Genomic DNA, 21,712 nt, shown 5'->3' on the forward strand with positions numbered 1-21,712 from the left:
ATGTTTTTCTTTTTTACTGTAGTACGTGTTCTGTTTTGACATAAATAACTCTCAAAGGCAAAGAGGACCAGCGTAGAAGATAAACCTACAAACATCCTAAACTGTGTTCAACTGATACTATTGTTTTACTTAAGATCTTTCAGATATTTATTAGATTTTTTTGTATTACATTCTGTCATTTTTTTTTGTTTCCCTCCAATTTCTCATCCTTTCCTTTTCTGTGTGATATCTCTAGACTCCTCTCTCCTCCTCTCTTTCACTGGCAGATGCTCTCCCCATCATCCTCTCTTGGTATTACTTTAAGCTCTCCGAGATCTGTATCTCCCTTCTGCTTCCTGCCTTTTACAAGGCAACAGCGCAGTGCCTTGTGCCCATCTGATTCCCTATCTCAGAATGAAAGTCCTTACCATATCATCCAGAGAGATTATGCCATGATGACCAACTGGTTGCCTCCAACATCTAGACCACTGTTTTACACAGGCTGCTGAATTAGGTAAGATGCTAAAATAATTATTTTTGAGCGGGCAAACATTAAATGATTTTTGGATATTTATTTATTTATATACTCAATATATATTCGAAGAAAGAAATGTGCGTCCAATCAAACATTATCTATATACCATTACCTGCACTTAGTACCTAACAATACAGTAATACTATTTTTGGTACCACAGTACATGTTAGGAGTCCTCTTCTAGCGAGGGTGAGGAGGTTTTTTTTGCATTTCAGATTTAGTAAGTCTTTATATGGTGTTCTGGTAGGTGTCGTATAGGGAAAGTTCTCAAATGCGAAAGCTGACTTTCCTATTATCTAATGTAGTCAATGTCTAGTGTGTTATTGTCATGTATTAGTAGCATCTAAGAAACATGGGCCACAAATAAAGGACTTGCTATTTGTACCTGAATAGATCCACATAGTGTATTTAGTACAAGAGCGTGGACACTGCAGTACTAGGCCATAGTAGCATGAAAATTTAAATCAACGCAGTTTGTAACTTGTTACAAGTAGTCGATTCTTGCTTCAGGGTATCCAGTAGATCACTAATGGTAGCAGCAGATGCACAGTACAGAATTATGTATTTGTGCATTTTGTAGTAATAAAAAAATGTTTCTGATCCACAATGGATCAATATGATATTGCACCCAAGAAATGCCTAAATAATAGCAGTATATGAGATATCCAAACCAAATAAATTCATTACAGGAAGTAAGATTTGAACAGGACTGTTTACACCTATTGTCTGATGTGCAGATATATAATGGTTGTATATTATTAATCCTATACTAATTCATATTTTCAGAGTTGGAAAGCCTATTCCAAATATACAATACACTCTATGCTGCACATGGATTTTGGTATTTAAAGCACAGATAATACCAACAGTTCCAAAGGCTGAAAAAAACTTGCATCCGTCAAGTTCAGCCTTTCTCACATCAGTTTTTGCTGTTGATCCAAAATAAGGCAAAAAAAATAAAAATAAAATATTATTTTAAAAATTTGAAGGGCATTCCAGTTTTGCAACAAACTAAGAAAATAAATCATTGTTGACCCCAGAATGGCAGTCAGATTTCTCCATGGATTAAGAATCTGGTCTGAAGAATGTTTGAAGAATGTCTCCCTGTGTGTAGAAAATTATATAAGTGGGTTATATACAAATGATTGTTACATACAAGTTATTTAAAACAGAAAAAGTGTAAAGCTTTTTTGCTTTGTTCTTGTCTTTTGGTTTGCAGAGTTTTTTGGTTTTTTTTTTTAGTAATGTCCAGATTATTTAAAAAAAAAGAATGTATTTAAGTCACGTTTTCCTGCTGTAGGAATTGCCTTGTTTTAACTATTTTTTATCAAATACATCCTTGCCAAGCGAGCATAACAACATACACAATACATGCATTAGGCTAGATGACATACTAGCCTGAATTTCACATTTAAGCTTCTTCTTGCTCATACACAATTAGCTGTGCCATTATCACTATTACACATCGCGGACTGTCTGCCCCCCATTTTACACATCACAAACTGTCTGCCTCCCATCTTACACTGGCATGCCATTCATGAGTCACATGTATAATGCTGGCCTCCAGATGATCTTGTCACACTCACAGAATTCCTGTGTGGCACACTCAGTCATCACACAGGAGGGGGTGACACATCTACAGCTCCATGAGAGATAATCTGCAGGATAACAAGTCATTAGTGACAGCAACAATCTGTGAGCAGCCATTGTGAGATTATCACAGCAATATACAGTATGTTGCAAAGACAGGAGCTGGATTTTACATTGCTACCTGGCAAAAAAAAAAATCCTAACTGTCACACATTTTATTATTTTGTGCTACCTTGAACATGTCATTATGCCAAATATCCACTAGAAAATCACTGTTTTCAGTTATCCTTTTCTGAATAAAATTTGGAATTCACAATTCCAGACAATTTAGTATTAGTATATAAAACTTAGTCAGTGAGCAACTCTACATAATTTGTCCACTGACTGGCTAGGGCACACAATAATAATTGCTTTTAGAATCTAACAAACACTGATGCAGCTTTCAGGTGTCAGAGAGTGTACAGCATTATGTAAAAATAAACAGTGGCTTTATAATGTTAGCAGTAATATTTTTTTAATTTTGATTTTGTCAATGAATCAAAAGATGGCCATATTACAGTTTTAGCATCTTTGGATTTTGTAAATTAACCCTTTTTTAGATTACTGGAGTATTAAATGGACACTCCAATGCCCAAAAACAAAATAAATACAAATAATTGTTTAATAGATATACCCCCCAAATGAAAGCATACATGCATTTAACCCCTTAAGGACACATGACGTGTGACATGTCATGATTCCCTTTTATTCCAGAAGCTTGGTCCTTAAGGGGTTAATTGTGCATTTTTTCATTGGAGTTATATCTAAAACCAACTTGCAAAAACTTCTATCGTCTTCTGCCTTTGCAATCCCTCCCCTTCTAACCCTGTCCAAACTTTCTGTGGCTGTCCAATCACAGACTGCCCAATGCAGCTCAATGAGAAGGTTAATTTATAAAATTGTCAATTTCTATTGAAATCTGCACTTTTTCCAAAATGAAAAAAAGAGGACACACTCTTCACACATAAAGCTTTTCAGCAAGCTAAAGTGCTTTTGGGGTCTGCAGTAACCCTTTCATAATCTGAATATTTGTACATATTAACCCAGTCTCAATTAGGTGTTTGGGCTATAACAAAATACATAATGTGCAGCTAAAACAGGCAGTTGCACATTTTAAGCTTCCATCTTAAATTTTCTTACAATGCCATTCTCACAAATGCAAGAGTAGCCATTGGATCCATAAATGTGCAGTTGGATTGGTTCGCAAATCAATATACATTATTTGAAAATAGAATAAAGTTTCATTGAATGTAATAAAGGTTCATAAAAATGAGAAGTGAAATTTTTTGTCAGTTGTCCTTAAACATTAGGGGGTTAAGGTCCTGTTACAAGGTGTTTTTATTAGCATAGGTGGAGTTACCTCCACAAACCAACCAATAATGTGATCGAGGAGATATTTCCCCTTTCTTACTCATAAGTGGAGTATAACACAATCTAATGAGTCGGTCAAATAAAATTTATTAATAAATTATTCATAATAAGGGAATAAACAAACATGCAAAGCTCCCTTCAAAACGATTATACATGGTGAATGGCATCATTAAAGAATGACTTTTGTCTCGGTCTCCTTTCACAGGATTGTGTGTGTACCTTGTTAGGTCGGACTTTCGCACTGGACGCCAGGTGACCATGGGTTTGCCGCCTTACCCGGAGATTCTCCTGTTGGCTTTAAGTTTGTCTGTCCAACTCACCTCAGGTATTGTAGAGAGACATTGACACAATCTGGAAGCTCTTGGTGAAAGAGTAGACACAGTGTTACATGGAATAGTATAATAACAGTATAGTTTTGCTGTTTAAATGGCTTTTAATAGTTCATACTGGTGTTTGATTGTTAGCACCCAATACTACATTGAGTTCCATCCACAACACAGTGATAGGAGATGGGGAGATTAATAGACAAGTATATATTTTTAAAATTTTACTTATAAAATGCTTACGTACTTTATTCAATAACAATGCTAGCTCTACAGAATTGCATACATTATTATACAGCAAAGGGTTCATTTTGTGTTTTTAGGTTATATGTTTCTTTTTTTATTTATAATTCTTTATTGAGAAAAAAAAATTCCCCTTTTTTTTTTCTTCCCATATTGAACAATTTATAAAAAATTAACAGAAGTTATACAGTGAGGGGAAAATGTATTTGATCACCTGCTGATTTTGAATGTATGTCTACTGACAAAGAAATGATCAGTCTATACTTTTAATGGTAGGTATATTTTAACAGTGAGAGACAGAATAAGAAAAAAAAATCCTGAAAAACGCATGTCTAAAAAGTTATAAATTGATATGCATGTCAATGAGTGAAATAAGAATTTGATCCCCTATTAATCAGCAAGATGTCTGGCTCCCAGGTGTCTTTTATACAGGTAACAAGTTGAGATTAGGAGCACTCTCTTAAAGGAAGTGCTCCTAATCTCAACTTGTTACCTCTATAAAAGACACCAGTCCACAGAAGTTATCAATCAATCAGATTCCAAACTCTCCACGATGGCCAAGACCAAAGAACTGCCCATGGATGTCAGGGACAAGATTGTAGACCTACACAAGGCTGGAATAGTGTCAGGACTCAATGAGACCCAACCCGTAGGATGTAATAGAAAAACGTAAACCGGACCTTAGAGGGGCCGGACTCTACGTTAGACAGCTAGAGAATAGTAAAAAACAAGCCAGGGTCGAGGGAGCCAGAAATCACGAAAACGAGGTATACAAGCCGAGTCAGGAAACCAGATATTAGGATAGTCGAAGTACGTGAGCCGAGTCAAAATAGGAGAATGGAGAGTAGTCAGGAAAGCCGAAGTCAAAATACCTAATAGAACAACCAGATGTAAATAACTATTGGAAACTACCAAAAGAACCACAACAATTCAAAGTCCTATGTGTGAACCAGTCTTTAATAGGTTGGCTGTTTAAATTGGAAGCCATGCCCCCAAAACATTTGAATCCGGACATTTTCACAGGCTGTGACGTCATCCGAGTCATAATGTCAGCACGCACGCAACGTGATGACATCATTAGCGTCATGACGTTGGCGTGCCCTGTCATAAAAGAGGGCGGAGTACAGCGGCCGGCGTTGGAACTGCTGGAGTGGACACTGGAAGCAGGAACACGGCCCGAAATGTGAGTGAGCATTACAAATGGGCTACAAGACCATCGCCAAGAAGTGACAACAGTTGGTGTGATTTTTCACAAATGGAAGAAACACAAAATAACGGTCAGTCTCCCTCGGTCTGGTGCTCCATGCAAGATCTCACCTCGTGGAGTTTCAATTATCATGAGAACGGTGAGGAATCGGCCAATAACTACAAGGGATGTACTCTCAATGGGATTGTTCTGCATAGATAGATTGTTTTAAGTACATAGGAATTCACTATGCAAATTCGACCAAGCCACGATATCTCCAATCCTTTCCGAATAGAAAGATATGATGAGAGAGTGTTTAACATTTTATTATAATTAAATTATAATATATTACTAATATTTAAGTTGATCTTAATACCTAAGTAGTCTATATAAGTTTTATTCCAATTTAAATATTTAGTTTTTGAGATTTTTGAATGTTACTGTTATAATTTGAGAACTTGCCATATTCGTTAACCCCTTAAGGACGGCGGGCATACTATGCCGTCCTTGAAAGGGTGGCTCTAAACGCCAGAGGGCGGCATAGTATGCCCAGCCGTCCTCCTGACCTCTTACACTTGAATGGACCAGCAATCCGCAGCGATCCCGGTCCAGGGGGACTGCTGGGGTCTCGGGCCTCCAGGGCCCTCCAGCGTGATCACATGGCCACAATAGGAGTCAATGGAGCTGCCTGCAGGGGGCTTGTCTGAGCTGTCAGGAAGTCCCTCTGGCTGCAAAACATAAAAAGAAAAATGAAAAATAATCAAATTAATATATTATACATATATTATAAATGTATAATATATTATAAAATAATTAAAGCATTTTATAATATATTAAACATATATAATACATATAACAGCATGTTTCCAAATCCTGTAGATGTTATCTTAAAAACATAGCCCACATCCACCCCTTTCTTACGTAAGATGCTACTAAAGACTTGTCCATGCTCTAGCAATTTCCCACATGGATTATTGTAACCCTCTCCTACTTGGTCTTCCTACCAAAAACCGTATTGCCCCACTACAGTCTGTAATGAATGCTGCCACGAGACTGATTTTCCTCTCTTGTCGATCCTCTCACACCTCACCCCTCTGTCCGTTGGCTTCCTGTATCCTATAGGAGTCAATTCAAAGTGCTAACCCATACCTATAAAGCACTGACCAATTCTAGCCCCTCTTTATCTCATCACAGATCCATAGTTATGCCCCTTCTTGGTCTCTCCGCTCTGCCTGTGACCTTCTCCTGTCCGTTGCTTGCACCCGTACGGCCAACCCGCGCTTGCAGGACTTCTCGCGGATGGCTCCCTTCCTATGGAATACCCTGCCTAGCGCCATCAGACTCTCCCCTAGTCTTCCATCATTTAAGAAGTGCCTTAAAACCCATATCTTTAGGTAAGCTTATGGCCTACCAGAGTAACCTCTACCTTACATACCTGTCTCTTGCTCACTCCTAAAGGGCGGCACTCTCTACTCTCTCGTCCAGCTCTGCTTCACTCCCACCTTATTTGATGGTTATTTCCTGTCCTAATGTGTTTTATACCCCACCTCTTATAGACTGTGAGCTTGTTTGAGCAGGGCACTCTTCAACCTATCGTTCCTGTAAATTTTCTTGTAATTGTCCAATTTATAGTTAATTCCCCCCTCTAATAATATTTTAAAGCGCTACGGAATCTGTTGGCGCTATATAAATGGTGAGAATAATAATAATAATCTCTCCCAGTCTCGGCGAGTGTCTGTGAATGCCCGGAGCATTTGTTTTAATGTTCTGTTAAACCGTTCGTAGAGACCGTTGAACTGGGGGTGGTAAGGGAAGCTCACAATTGACCTAATGCCACAGAGCCACCAGAGGTGGTGTGTGACTTCTGCCGTGAACTGGGTGCCCCGATCCGACACTATCTCCTGGGGAAATCCCATGCGGGAGAAAATTTGCATCAGGGCCTCTACTGTTTCCACATGGATGTTGGTCAACGCCACCGCCTCTGGGGAGCTCGTAGTGTAGTCCACCACCATCAAGATATATTTCTTGCCGGAGGGGCAAGGCTTAGCTAAGGGTCCCACTAGGTCTTGCCGGAGGGGCAAGGCTTAGCGAAGGGTCCCACTAGGTCTACTGCTATTCGGCTAAACGGTTCCTCAATCACGGGGAGACGGTGGAGCTTGGCTGTGTGGCGGGCTCCCCTCTTACCTACTCTCTGGCAAGTATCGCAGGTTTGGCAATACCACCTAATATCCTGAGAAATTCCAGGCCAAAAGAAATTTTGGGTAAGCTGATATCTGGTTCGGCTCACACCTAAATGCACGGATAGCAGGATGTTGTGCACTATCTGTAGCAGCTCCTGCCGGTACCTCTAGGGTACCACTAACTGCTTAGTGGGGATCGGTTCCGACCCGGCCACTACCCTCTCAGACTCCCTCTACAACAATCCCTTATCCACACATACCTCTCCCCCTCTAACCCTGCCTGACTAGAGGCGACCCTATCCCTGTATACCTGTAACGTGGCATCTGTGGTCACCTCTTTCCCAAACTCATTGGGAGTATCCCAGGGCAAACACTCAAGGGGTGGGGATGGGAATATTCTACAGTGGCCATCACAGTCACCTGACTCTGTTGGGATTTGAAGAAGGTGGTTGCAACACGCAAACCCAAGAATATTATTAAACTGGAGGCCATTGCTCATGAGCAATGGGCTAAGATTCCTCATAAATACTGCCAAAAGCTGGTATCTGGCTAGGCATCTCGTTTTAAGGTCATAACTGCAAAAGGGTGCTTTTCTAAGTATAATTATAGATGCTTGCCATGAAGGGGTTGAATAATTTCGAGAAGTCATTATAAGTTGTATTTTCAGTTAAATTTGGGGAAACCACTTGAAGCATTTGTTGTGTTTGATTTTTTTATTGCAAAAGCTGAAAGTCTGTAAATGTTGACAATAAACTTGATTTTCAATGGGGGTTGAATCATTTTGTTTACAACTGTATTTATTATATATTGCACTTCCTCCAGCTGGGTCCCCATAAAGAGTGTTACCGTGGTAAACTGCTGCAATACTCTGGTACATTTGTGGGAGACCCTATGTCTGGGCTTGCCAGGAAGGTAGATCCTTGATGTCCTCACAGACCAGGGACTGTCACAGCTCCCATTTTAGGCCAGCAGATCTCCCCACCAGGCATTTGTCGTTTCAGCAGGGACAATCTTTGATTCCACAGGCTGGCCCTTAGTACAGCGGTTCAAAACCCCAAATTTAGTAAGATCCAGTACAGATAGGAGGTGTTTGTGTGGCCATATCTGCATATTTTTTTTAGAGATAGTGCTTTTTATAGAAGCTTTGGAATAAGTTCTTGATACAAATGTATGATCATTTTATAGTACCAATGTTAAAGATGCATTTTCTGAATAGTCCTATTTTTCTTTAGGGCAAAATGCAAGCGTAATACAGCATCGCAGAAACAAGTTAGAGGGAAACAATAACTCACTATTTTAACATCTTAATGTAGTGGTTTTGGTGTGCAGATGCTGCCCTTTTCTCTGCCAAATTAAAACATTGTTTCTGAGACTGTTTTCATTTGGCAGAGAACTTTCTTCAAGTCAGACAACCACAAGAGGCACCTTTCCTTAAAATGAATAGCATGACGTCACCAGACACAGGATATACTTCTCATAAAGAAACACTGGATTAAATGTTTCTCTATGACAGTGATGGTTAACCTATGGCACATATGCCACAGGTGGCACGCCGAGCCCTCTCTGTGGGCACGTGGCCGTAGGTCGCCGGGGGGAGGGGGTGCTGAAGCCGGTCGGCAGCAATGCAGAGTAGGCACCTACCTTCCCAAAGGAGGCAGGGAGAGGGATCTGGAAAGCATCTCTCCTGTCCTCCCACGAAAAGGCTGTGTGGAGCGTTGCTGCGCGTTCCCATGGCAATGCTCCACACAGCATTGTGCGGGAGGACAGGAGATCTGCAGCCAGACACATACTTACCACCACTGGACCACCAGGGCTGGCGGTGTTCCCCCCCCACCCCCCCTTCACCAAAGGTAAGAAGAAGGGAGGGGGGATAAAGATTTTATGTATAGGTCAGGATTAAAAAAACGAAAAACACACACACATTTGCTACCTGCAGCACCCCTCCCCTAACACACAGCACCCCTCCCACCCACACACAGCACCTCTACCCCCCCCACACACAGCACCCCTACCCCCCACACACAGCACCCCCACCACACTCACAGCACTCCGACACACACACAGCACTCCTCCCCCACACACACAGCACTCCTCCCCCACACACACAGCACTCCTCCCCCACACACACAAAGCACCCCTCCCCCCACACACAAAGCACCCCTCCCCCCACACTCCACACACACTCCGCACCTGTACACACAAACACATACACTGCACCCCTTAATGCAGTGTGTGTGTGTTTGTGTGTGTGTGTATATATTCAGCAATCTGTATGTATTGAGCAATCTGTATGTATTCAGCAGTCTTTATGAATTCAGCAGCCTGTGTGTGTGTATTCAGCAGACTGTGTGTGTGTGTGTTTGTGTGTATGTATTCAGCAGTCTGTGTGTACTCAGCAGTCTGTCAGTGTATTCCGCAGTGTGTATATTCAGCAGTCTGTGTGTGTATTCAGTGGACTGTGTGTACGTATTCAGCAGTCTGTGTTTATGTTTGTGTGTATTCAGCGGTCTGTGTGTATGTCTTTGTGTACTCAGCAGTCTGTCTGTGTGTGTACTCAGCAGTCTGTTTGTGTGTGTACTCAGCAGTCTGTGTGTATGTATTTAGCAGTTGGTGTGTAAATGTGTTCAGCAGTCTGTGACTGTATTCAGCAGTCTGTGTGTATGTATTATATGTATGTATTGCATTTGTGGAGATACTAATAAATATAAGCTTAATTTGATCTATTATTTATATCATTATTTACATTTTGTATAATTGAACACTGTTGTTGTGTTCTTCTTTTAAAACAAAATATGTTAATTAGTCCGGACAACTGTACGAGTTGTTTTTTCTAAATTTAAACTTCAGTTTTCAGGTTTAATTGCCGTATTGGCACTTTGAGGAAAAAAAAAGTTGACATGTATTGCGGTTTGGGCACTCTGGCTCAAAAAGGTTCTGTCACTGCTCAATGAGAAGGATTGGATTGTTGGGACACATTGATTGCCGTGAATGCATTACTTTAACTTTAACTGATGATCGCACAGTGACTTTTTCACTTTAACAGATGATCTCACAGTTGAAGGAATAGCTGCAGAGTGTATTTTGTTGCAGTGCAAGATTACAGGGAAGTTTAAAGTGTTAATTTAAAGAACTTATTGCTATTGTACTTGCACAACAAGCATTAGAGCATACAGAATCCAACCAATCAGAGTGCTCTGAGTCGATTTACACAGCGTGGGAAAATTCCAAAGAACTTTCCCACGCTGTGTAAAATGACTAGCACAACCAATCAGAGTGCTCAGAGTAAAATTGCAGGGCGTGGGAAGGCTTTGACCCCTTAAGGACACAACTTCTGAATTAAAAGGGAATCATGACTGAATATTTATGTTATGTATCCTTAAGAGGTTATAAGCCTTTCCCCGACATGCGGAGCTCAGTCTGCGCCATGCACTCGCCGGGTGAAGATGGATTAATTTTTAGCGTCTGGTTTTTTTCGGCTGATTTTTTTTTTTTTTGGCTCTGTTTTTTTTTGGGGGGGGGGGGGGGGGGTTTATAAGTTCGACGGGTATTATGGTTTTTTTTATTTGGCCTTTTTTGGGGCTGATGAAAAAAGGTTTTATAAAATGTTTTAGTATTTAGTTTTATTGTCTCCCCCCTCATCATTTTTATGGTGAGGGGGTAAGTAGGGATTGATTTAATTTTATTTTGTTGGGGGGTGACAAGGGGCTTGGGGTCCCCTAGTCACCGGGGGGGGGGTGTATTTTCATTTAGGTCCCCCACCCACCACTCATGGGTGGCGGCCAGGAAGGAGGACAATAGGTTCCCCCTTACTGTTATTTAGGGGCCCCACCCACCTCTCAGGGTTGCGGCCCGTGGGGGAGGACAATAGGTCGCCACTATTGTAATTTAGGGCCCCCAACCACTGCTCACGGGTAGGAGCTGGGGGATACAATAGGTTCCCCCTTCAGTTTAATAGCCCCCACTCGCATGGCACGGGTGGGGGCTCGGGAGGGGGGATACTAGGTTTTTGGGGGGGCTGCTCACTGTTTAGTAGACATGCCCCTACTCGCGATATAGTGAGTAGGGGCAGACTTTACTAATATTAAGTAATCTTGTACCTTGGGAATTAGGAAGTTATCTACTAAACGGATGCAAGATGCAGCCGTGGCACGAATGAGATTGGAGTTTCATTCATTTGAATGAAATTCCAATTTGAATAAAGTCCCGAATTGCATCCTAACATGAATGAACAAACTGTTCTCATTCTGTTAGGACGTAATTCAGTGGTTTTGCCGGCGTTCTGTCTAAATGACAGGACGTTTGGGAATACTGACAGGAAGCTTTGCAAGATCACGGAGGAAAGATAAGAATTGTGAGAACATTTCTCTGACCACAGAAAACTAAGCACACTTTGCTCCTCTGCTGACTCTGCTGGTCAGGCGTAGGAAACCTAGTAGTCCCTGTTTTGTCCTATGTTTTAAAGAAAACTAGAGCAGACAGGAAGAAAATGAAAACAGATCCTGACAGAGGGAGAGAAGAGGAATCGATTAAAGAAAGGTAAGTTCGGCATGACAGTGCCCCTTTAAATACTTCGCCAGAATATTAGCCTTTACTTGATTTTTTTAAATAGATTTTTTCAAAAGGTCAATTGCTGCATTGCTTTTTTTTACGGTTAAAGGATATATCATGCAACAATACATGTGGTTTAAACTAGCTTGTAGCCAATTCAAAGGTAAAGAGAAGTTATGTCCACAGAGGTCTTTAGTATATCTCTATAATGACTGTGGATGCTGAAAAAGCAGAACTGAAAGTCGATAAGTTACCTAGAAAAGTGAATGGAGATTTACTGAGTAATCTATTTTCAGAAATTGTTTAACATGTTGAATACCAAACGTTTTTTTTGGAAAGTTAATTCATTTTTCTTAGTGCATTTCTTAGGAAAACCTCAACACAAGTTTTTATTTTGCTAATTGTAGAATGTACCATGCTTCAGTGGTCATGAATAGAAAACACTAATAGGGAGGAGTACAGAGAAAGGATGATTTTAGCACCAGGGTTCTACTTCAAGATTTTTTTATGTATTTGATGCAAGGCCAACAAGACCTGCTTCTAGCATACCTCGCAACTGTCCTAGTTCCAGCAGGACTGTCCTGAATTTGGGCTACTGTCCCAGGTTTGTTCCTTGATGTCCTACATTTGTTCACACTCTAGCTTAGCTGGATAAACTGAGGGCATTTGGTCTTTGGTCAGAGTACTTCATAAACACTCTCTACATAGACTGCCATGAATGGGGCCAGTACGACATGCTTTTACTAAGAAGGCTGACTCGATCCTTTACCATGTGACGTCACCTCTCACTGCTGCCGCCCCTGGCACCTCTATCCTGGTGTTGTAGGGATATTCTGGTAATCCTGACCCAAGCAGGATTTACTAGCATGCATTCTTGATCTTAAAGTTTATGTGTCTTTTTCACGGGTCTTTGCATATTTTGCATATACCCCTGAAGGTGACATCTCCAGTTAGGATGCAGTGACCATTGCGTGCTGTTCTACTTATCTGAAGCGATCACTTGTGACCATCGCCATCTTCTTCCTGAAGACCTTCCGCGGCTCCTGGTGCCTCATGTGCCAGGAGCAGTGTACTCTCGCACATGTCTGTGCCTGTCTGTCTATGAGGCAGATTATTTTTCATGATTATAGTTTTTGGGATTTAGTTTATGAACAAGTGTATGCTGTAAACTATGCTTTACCTAGCTATCATGCCAAGAGCATTACAGGGTTTCTTCATGAACTAACAGAATACATTTTGTTGTATTTTGAGAATTGATGTCAACTGCACATGGCAGCAAATATGCGGAAACTACATCTCAATGATTAAATTCAGAACCAGTTTGGGTGCTTAAAGGAACACTATAGTCACCTAAATTACTTTAGCTAAATAAAGCAGTTTTAGTGTATAGATCATTCCCCTGCAATTTCACTGCTCAATTCACTGTCATTTAGGAGTTAAATCACTTTGTTTCTGTTTATGCAGCCCTAGCCACACCTCCCCTGGCTATGATTGACTGAGCCTGCATGAAAAAAAAACTGGTTTCACTTTCAAACAGATGTAATTTACCTTAAATAATTGTATCTCAATCTCTAAATTGAACTTTAATCACATACAGGAGGCTCTTGCAGGGTCTAGCAAGCTATTAACATACCAGGGGATAAGAAAATCTTAATTAAACAGAACTTGCAATAAAGAAAGCCTAAATAGGGCTCTCTTTACAGGAAGTGTTTATGGAAGGCTGTGCAAGTCACATGCAGGGAGGTGTGACTAGGGTTCATAAACAAAGGGATTTAAGTCCTAAATGGCAGACGATTGAGCAGTGAGGCTGCAGGGGCATGTTCTATACACCAAAACTGCTTCATTAAGCTAAAGTTGTTCAGGTTACTGTAGTGTCCCTTTAATAAAAATCCAGACCCATATAGCATGCATATAGGACTTATTTTGACCACTATAATAGTAGACACTGGATTGGGTGCACGTAGATTTGCAAATTCATTGAAGTAAATACTCAGATTTCCATTTCAGGTTGAATTCAAATACTTGTAGATTTTGCAAACTAAACTCCATATTGTACTCTTTTCTTGTTCCAAGGTGACCAGTGCTCAGGGGGCAGCAACATTTTCACAGAGATTCCAGAGAACAGTCCCAATGGGACTTTTGTGGCTAACCTGACAGTATTTGGAGATCCAGTAACCACTACAGTAAAGCTTTGTTTAAGTGGTACAGATGCAGACTGGTTCTACTTGGAAGGGAAAAATGTTTGGCTTAATGTGTCTTCAGGAAAAACACTGGACAAGGAGGTAAGGCAATGGCTTTGACTAGAAGCCTCGTTCTAAAATATGATTAAAGAAACAATGTAATCGGAATCGTATGACAGGGCACACTAGCATGATAATTCCTCCAAAAGTTAAAATGAGCACTGTAAGCACTGATGTCATATTCCGGCCCCGGTCTCATTAAGCTGCGCGCAAGGGAGGGGGAGCAGAGACAGAACAGCCTGCTCCCCCAGCGGCCACACGAAGAGCTTCCCCTGCGGCCGCCATTCAAGTTCTCCCTGCGGCCGCAGGTCACCTATCAGTCTGCCCACCCACCCACACAGGTAGCAACAAGTATGTATGTCAGTGTGTGTGTGTGTGTCTGTGCCATGCTGTGTGTGTCTGTGCCATGCTGTGTGTGTGTGTGTCTGTGTCATGCTGTGTGTCTATCTGTGTCATGCTGTGTGTGTGTGTCTGTGTCATGCTGTGTGTGTGTGTGTCTGTGTCATGCTGTGTGTGTGTGTCTTTCTGTGTCATGCTGTGTGTGTGTGTCTGTATCATGCTGTGTGTGTGTGTGTGTCTGTCTGTGTCATGCTGTGTGTGTGTCTCTCTGTGTCATGCTGTGTGTCTGTCTGTCTGTGTCATGCTGTGTGTGTCTGTGTCATGATGTGTGTGTCTGTGTCGTGTGTGTTTGTCTGTGTCACGGTGTGTCTGTATCATGGTGTGTGTGTGTCTGTCTGTGTCATGGTGTGTGTGTGTCTGTCATGGTGTGTGTATGTCTGTCATGGTGTGTGTATGTCTGTCATGGTGTGTGTGTGTGTCAGTCGTGGTGTCTGTGTGTTTTTAAAAATAGTGTTTTACTCACCTTTTTTTTTCCCAACGTCGTGCTGGTCTCTGCCTCTATGACTGAAATCATCAAGTTTGATGATCTCAGCCAATCCGCACTGACACAGGAAGCGCCTCTAGTGACCGTCTGAGTGTCTATCACTAGGAAGCAATGTAAACACTGCCTTTTCTCTGAAAAGTCAGTGTTTACATTCAAAAACCTGCAGGGACAGGCTATAGACACCAGAACCACTACATTAAAGGAACACTATAGTCACCTAAATTACTTTAGATAAATAAAGCAGTTTTAGTGTATAGATCATTCCCCTACAATTTCACTGCTCAATTCACTGTCATTTAGGAGTTAAATCACTTTGTTTCTGTTTATGCAGCCCTAGCCACACCTCCCCTGGCTATGATTGACAGAGCCTGCATGAAAAATAAAACTGGTTTCATTTTCAAACAGATGTAATTTACCTTAAATAATTGTATCTCAATCTCTAAATTGAACTTTAATCACATACAGGAGGCTCTTGCAGGGTCTAGCAAGCTATTAACATAGCAGGGGATAAGAAAATCTTAATTAAACAGAACTTGCAATAATGAAAGCCTAAATAGGGCTTTCTTTACAGGAAGTGTTTATGGAAGGCTGTGCAAGTCACATGCAGGGAGGTGTGACTAGGGTTCATAAACAAAGGGATTTAACTCCTAAATGGCAGAGGATTGAGCAGTGAGGCTGCAGGGGCATGTTCTATACACCAAAACTGCTTCATTAAGCTAAAGTTGTTCAAGTGACTACAGTGTCCCTTTAAGCTGTGTGTGTGTGCGCCTGCTAGTGAGCTTGCTTGCTTGCATGTGTGTGCCTGCTAGTGAGTGAGCTTGTGTTTTTATGTCAATGAGCGTATGTATATTAGTGAAATTGTTTGTCTATGAGGCTGTGTATCAATGAGCTTGTGTGTGTCAGTGAGATTGTCTGTGTCTGCATGTGAGTATACTTACTGTATAATTAAATGTTTTACTCTGAAAGGACCAATATATTATATTAGAATATATATATATATATATATTACTCAATCATCTGGGGTGGCAAGACATAGCCTTACATATTACATGCAACAATATATGGCGCAATGACTTATGGGGCTGGTATAGATTTTTTTTCTCCAGGGCTGCTTTGTATCCCCAGTCCGGCCCTATGTGTGTGTCACTTTCCTCTGTGTGTAAATGTGTGTGTCAGTGTTCTCTGTGTGTAAATGTGTGTGTTCCAGTGTCCTCTATGTAGAACTATTATGTATGTGTGCCAGTGTCCTCTGTGTGTAAACTCTTAAGCTTGTATTATATTTTGATTTTGAGACTTTAATACTTCAGATTAATAGTTCATACACAATATGCGCATCATTTATTTAAGGTAAAAATTATTTTATAAAATATTCTTTACTACCTTTAATAAGGATTGATCTCTATTTTGGGATTAATTTAAATATCAGTGTCTACATGTTTCATTTGGAATTGAAATCAATAGAAATTACTTTAATTACTTTCACGAGGCAGGGGTACTTAAAAGAAAAGTTTCTATACCAGCATGAGTATTCCTCCATAAAAGGTTAAGCAGCATGAAACTACAAGGTCAGATTGACATTTTAGGTGCTGACGTGAAAAATATATATCTCTGCAAAACACAAACATATTTTTTATTTTTTTAAACCCTGCATTTTGTTTTTTTTATTACACAAACATTTTTTTTGCTGTTTTCCCGATGGATTATGACATAGATTTTGTTTTGTTTATTCTACAGGCTTTGGAGTCCTCTGTACTTTTGGTAACACTAACTTGTTCTGAAGAAGGATTTCCCACGGTAACAAAACAACACAGTTTTACACTAATGAACACTGGTACATGCAATATTACAAATCAAGCACATTCACAGCTATAATACAACAATAAAAGTGCATGATGAAATTTTCAAAATGTTGCTGAATAATCAATACCAATGATTATTGTCACAATTTATCACTTTTGAGAATGTTTTTTCTTTTGAAACACTCTTTGGTTATTGCATTCCATTTTTTTCCCCTAGTGAAACTATATTTTCTGGTGTTCATTTAAACCACTTTTATGTTACGTAAGAGAGAGACAGAATACTTGTAGAACATTGGCCAAATAGACTTAGTTAGTGGGATACAATTGTGGAAGAGGAAAAATCTATTGGAATATACAAAGAAGAAGAAAGGCAAAATTCTTCAGACTACCTTTAAAACACCTTGATAAATTAGAACAGGTATTTTTAACCCTCACTCCTCAAAAAAAATTACACAGAGCACTTGATTCCCTACCACCGTTTCTGCATTGTTTTATATTACATTTATGAAATGGGGTAATACAAATAATAACGCACCAATGATCACTAATTTAAACAGCTAATAACTTTAACTACTAAATCCACTTTACTTAGCCTTGTATCTACATTCTCCAGGTTCATTACCGGATCATTGTACAAATTCTGAATGAAAACGACAATAAGCCACATTTTTTGGATGAGTCAATAATGGCACAGAACATCAGTGAAGTACGTATAAAGTATGGTAAATATGGAACTCATGCAACATTTGACTAATACAGTGATGGCTAATCTTAGCTTAATGAAGTGGTCTGGTTACCAGGTCCATCTAAGGTTAACCCTGCCTGCTGTAAACATAGCAGTTTCAGAGAAACTACTATGTTTACATTAGGGTTAATCCAGCCTCTAGTGGCTATCTCATTGACAGCTGTTAGAGGCGCTTCCGCACTTCTCACTGTGATTTTCACAGTGAGAAGACGCCAGCGTCCATAGGAAAGCATTGAAAAATGCTTTCCTATGGACTGACTGAATGCGCTCGCGGCTCTTGCCGCGCATGCGCATTCAGCCGGTGACGTCGGAAGGAGGAGGAGAGTCCCCAGCGCCGAGGGAGCCTGGAAAGGTAAGCCTTTAACCCCTTCCTCCCCCTTCAGCCCGGCATGAGGGGGGGACATGAGGGTGTTTTCTTGGCACTATAGTGGTCCTTTAATGTTCAGCGTTATATTCTGTTCACTACTACTATGAGGGCATAAATTTAAAGTGGTTTGTTAACAGGAGCTTATTCTAAAAATAACCCTATTTTTAATTAATTGTAAAAAGAATATCAACAGAATTCTTTTTAGCTAAAGAAATAGGTGTAAAAGATTTAGAAACCATTTTTAGAGGAAATAAAAATTTCCAACTTCCCAATTTCCAAAGTTACTTCACGTGGTACCAGCATAGAAACATGAAAAGGGAAGAAACACAAAAACAACACACCCCAGTATTATGTTACAGATGTATCTCTTCCTCCTCTCTCTTGCCCTGTTTCAGAAAGTACTGGATTTGTATTTTGCATTAATTACTATAATGCAGGCAGCATGGGATATTGGTCATGAGCCATGATCTACAGGCAGCTCCTAGTTTTAAATATATATATATTCTTTGTTAATCAGAACATGCTTGATTCACCTAGAATCCAATTTCCTGACAATGACATACTTACGGAGTTGAAACACTGATCATTTAATGAGGAACATTCCTGTACTTGATATCTGATCATGCCATCTCCACATGAGCACTCATTGAGATACATGCACATGTACAACTACAACCACATACATTACAAAGAAAGAATTAGAGTTAATGGATCCTCTGCAATGTCTTCCATTTTGCTTTTAACTGTATTAAACCCAAAGTTTCCCTATTTGTCTTTTGATCCAAATCAATTATTTCGTCAATTACCGTGTTATTGTCTTTCTTCGTATCTTATCAAATACCTTGTGTCTTGTAAACAACATTTTACTCTCTAAATCATTGTTACGTAAAATGCTGTCTTCCTCTCTCTGTGTTATGTAGAACACTCTGCAGGGTGCTCCTTCTATTTGTATTTTAATGACAATGACACTGCATTCCAGTTTCTCTTCACACTATCTGTCTCTCCAGCTAGCAGAGGTGGACTCTGTGGTATTCACAGCTCAAGCTCTGGATCGAGATGGAGATACCTTGATGTATGTGATAGACCAATCCATGGTGAGTGTCTTAAGTTTCCACCTCTTCTACATGAGCAAACAAGTGGCATCCAGACAACCTGCTACAAATCTCCCAATAGTCATGGATCAACATGCTCCAGACACAGCGTGCTGACCTTGTACATACCTATATTTCTAATAAGACTTTAATAGTTATTTTTCTGTTCTGTAAATTGAATGGGGGATCATGCAAATGTTGTATTGCAAACACTGTATGTAATGTTATCATTTTGGCACCTCCTAAATTAGAACTGGTGGTTTCTCCCAGTGGTATAGTATGGGGGGACCAGAGGGGCAGTTGCACTGGGTGTAAAACTCTAACGGGCTCAACAATTTGAAAGAAATTAAAGTTGTAATAATAATAACAACAACAACAAAGTATTTAACCAGGAAAGGCACATTCAGATTACTCTGGTTTTCAAGTACGTGCTGGGGATGTTAACTTACCCAACATCCAGGGGTTCTTACTATTACCCAAATTAGCGCGCCCTCCACCTTACACAGAAAATTTCCCAAGTTTTTCAACATGACGGGTCAAATATACATTGCCATGTAACATGTTTACAGTATTTTCCTGATAATTCCAGCCATACTGTCCCTCATGTAATCCTTATTGGCGAATTACATAATGCCCATTAATAGTGTGATTTTCTGTTTGAATAAATCACGCTATTAGTAGGCCTCATGTAAATGCCTAGTTAATGGTAACAGATGCTTAAATAAACTATAAGCATCAGTTTAGGGGCATAATACTTACCTTGCCCCAGGTGCCGGCAACCTACGCTACTCCACTCGTACCTCCATCCTATAATGCCTAGCAAATAACCCTGTGTTAAGCACTGCGACTCCCCAAGTTTAGGATAATGGCAGGAAACAAACGTATATGCATCTTTCTTACCAGCCATAATTGTAGTTCTTACACTAATGCCAGGGATGTCCAACAACTTGCTGTAGAGAGTCATGTCTCACTTTAACCCCTTAAGGACCAAACTTCTGGAATAAAATGGAATCATGACATGTCACACATGTCATGTGTCCTTAAGGGGTTAAAGTACAAAAAAGGCTATACATACCAACCTAGTGGCAGAACTAATGTAGAGAGGGCCCTGGAGCAGGAAAAATGTTTGGCCCCCTACTAGTGCAAGAAAGGTCTACCTGACTGCCTCAATTCATATTTTTGCTCAGTATTTACAGATGAAAATGAAGGAAAGGGGCCTCAGTTAGGAAAAAGAACAAGTGAGTCATTTGTTACATGTGAGTTTACAGAGGAAGAGGTTCTATTTTAACTGTCAAAAGTAAAGCCAAATAAGTCAATGGGACCTGATGGAATACACCCAAAGTTATTAAAAGAGCTTAGTGGTGCAGTAGTAAAACCATTAACAGATTTATTTAACCAATTATTGTTAACTGGAGTAGTCCCAGAAGATTGGAAGTAAGCGAATGTTGTGCCCATTCACAAGAAAGGTAGTAGGGAGGAGTCGGGCAACCATAGGCCAGTACGCCTTACTTCAGTAGTGGGGAAAGTTATGGAAACCATGTTAAAGGATAGGATTGTTAAACATCTAAAATCACATGGATTTCAAGATCAGAGACAACATGGGTTTACCTCAGGGAGATCATGCTAAACTAATCTTATTGATTTTTTTTGATTGGGTAACTAAAATAATAGATCAGGTTGGTGCAATAGACATTGCTTACCTAGATTTCAGTAAGGCTTTTGACACTGTTGCACATTGAAGGCTTATCAATAAACTGCAATCTTTAATTTTGGATTCCAATATTGTTGAATGGGTAAGGCAGTGGCTGAGTGACAGGCAACAGAGGGTTGTAGTCAACGGAGTATATTCAAAGCATGGGCTTGTCACCAGTGAGGTACCTCAGGGATCTGTACTTGGACCCATTCTTGTTAATATTTTTATTAGTGATATTGCAGAAGGTCTTGATGGTAAGGTATGTATTTTTGCTTATGATAGTAAGATATGTAACAGGGTTGATGTTCCAGGAGGGATAAGCCAAATGGCAAATGGTTTAGGTAAACTAGAAAATTGGTCAGAGTTGTGGCAACTGACAGTTAATGTGGATAAGTGCAAGATAATGCATCTTGGACATAAAAACCCAAGGGCAGAGGACAGAATAGAGTTCAAACGTCAACATCTGAGGAAAGGGATTTAGGGGTGATTATTTCTGATGACTTAAAGGTAGGCAGACAATATAATAGAGCAGCAGGAAATGCTAGCAGAATGCTTGGTTGTATAGGGAGAGGTATTAGCAGTAGAAAGAGGGAAGTGCTCATGCCATTGTACAGAACACTGGTGAGACTTCACTTGGAGTATTGTACACAGTACTGGAGACCGTATCTCCAGAAGGATATTAATACTTTAGAGAGAGTTCTGTGAAGGGCTACTTAACTGGTTCATGGATTGCAGGATAAAACTTACAAGTAAAGGCTAAAGGAACTTAACATGTATAGCTTGGAGGAAAGACGACACGGGGGGATATGATAGAAACATTTAAATACATAAAGCAGGAGACTATGTTTAAAAGAAGAAAAACTACCACAACAAGAGGACATAGTCTTAAATTAGAGGGGC

General features: G+C 40.2%; 1 protein-coding gene across 3 annotated transcripts in view; it reads left to right on the forward strand.

The window, feature by feature from the left end:
• The first annotated feature begins 342 nt into the window (after nt 1–342).
• Nucleotides 343–21,712, forward strand: part of LOC134602891 (cadherin-related family member 5-like) — a 45,339-nt gene continuing 23,969 nt past the window's right edge. For 2 of the 3 annotated variants that reach the window (XM_063448341.1, XM_063448342.1), the window contains exons 1-6: nt 343–493; nt 3,720–3,839; nt 14,068–14,276; nt 16,852–16,911; nt 17,530–17,622; nt 19,036–19,122. In XM_063448341.1, the coding sequence (XP_063304411.1) occupies nt 3,773–3,839; nt 14,068–14,276; nt 16,852–16,911; nt 17,530–17,622; nt 19,036–19,122 (516 nt within the window). In that variant the 5' untranslated portion in view covers nt 343–493; nt 3,720–3,772. Of the gene's footprint in view, nt 494–3,719; nt 3,840–14,067; nt 14,277–16,851; nt 16,949–17,529; nt 17,623–19,035; nt 19,123–21,712 lie in introns of those variants that run through there. The other variant, XM_063448343.1, reaches the window with a different exon arrangement.

The sequence above is a fragment of the Pelobates fuscus genome, chromosome 3 (genome assembly GCF_036172605.1).
Source record: "Pelobates fuscus isolate aPelFus1 chromosome 3, aPelFus1.pri, whole genome shotgun sequence".
In the NCBI taxonomy this organism is placed as follows: domain Eukaryota; kingdom Metazoa; phylum Chordata; class Amphibia; order Anura; family Pelobatidae; genus Pelobates; species Pelobates fuscus.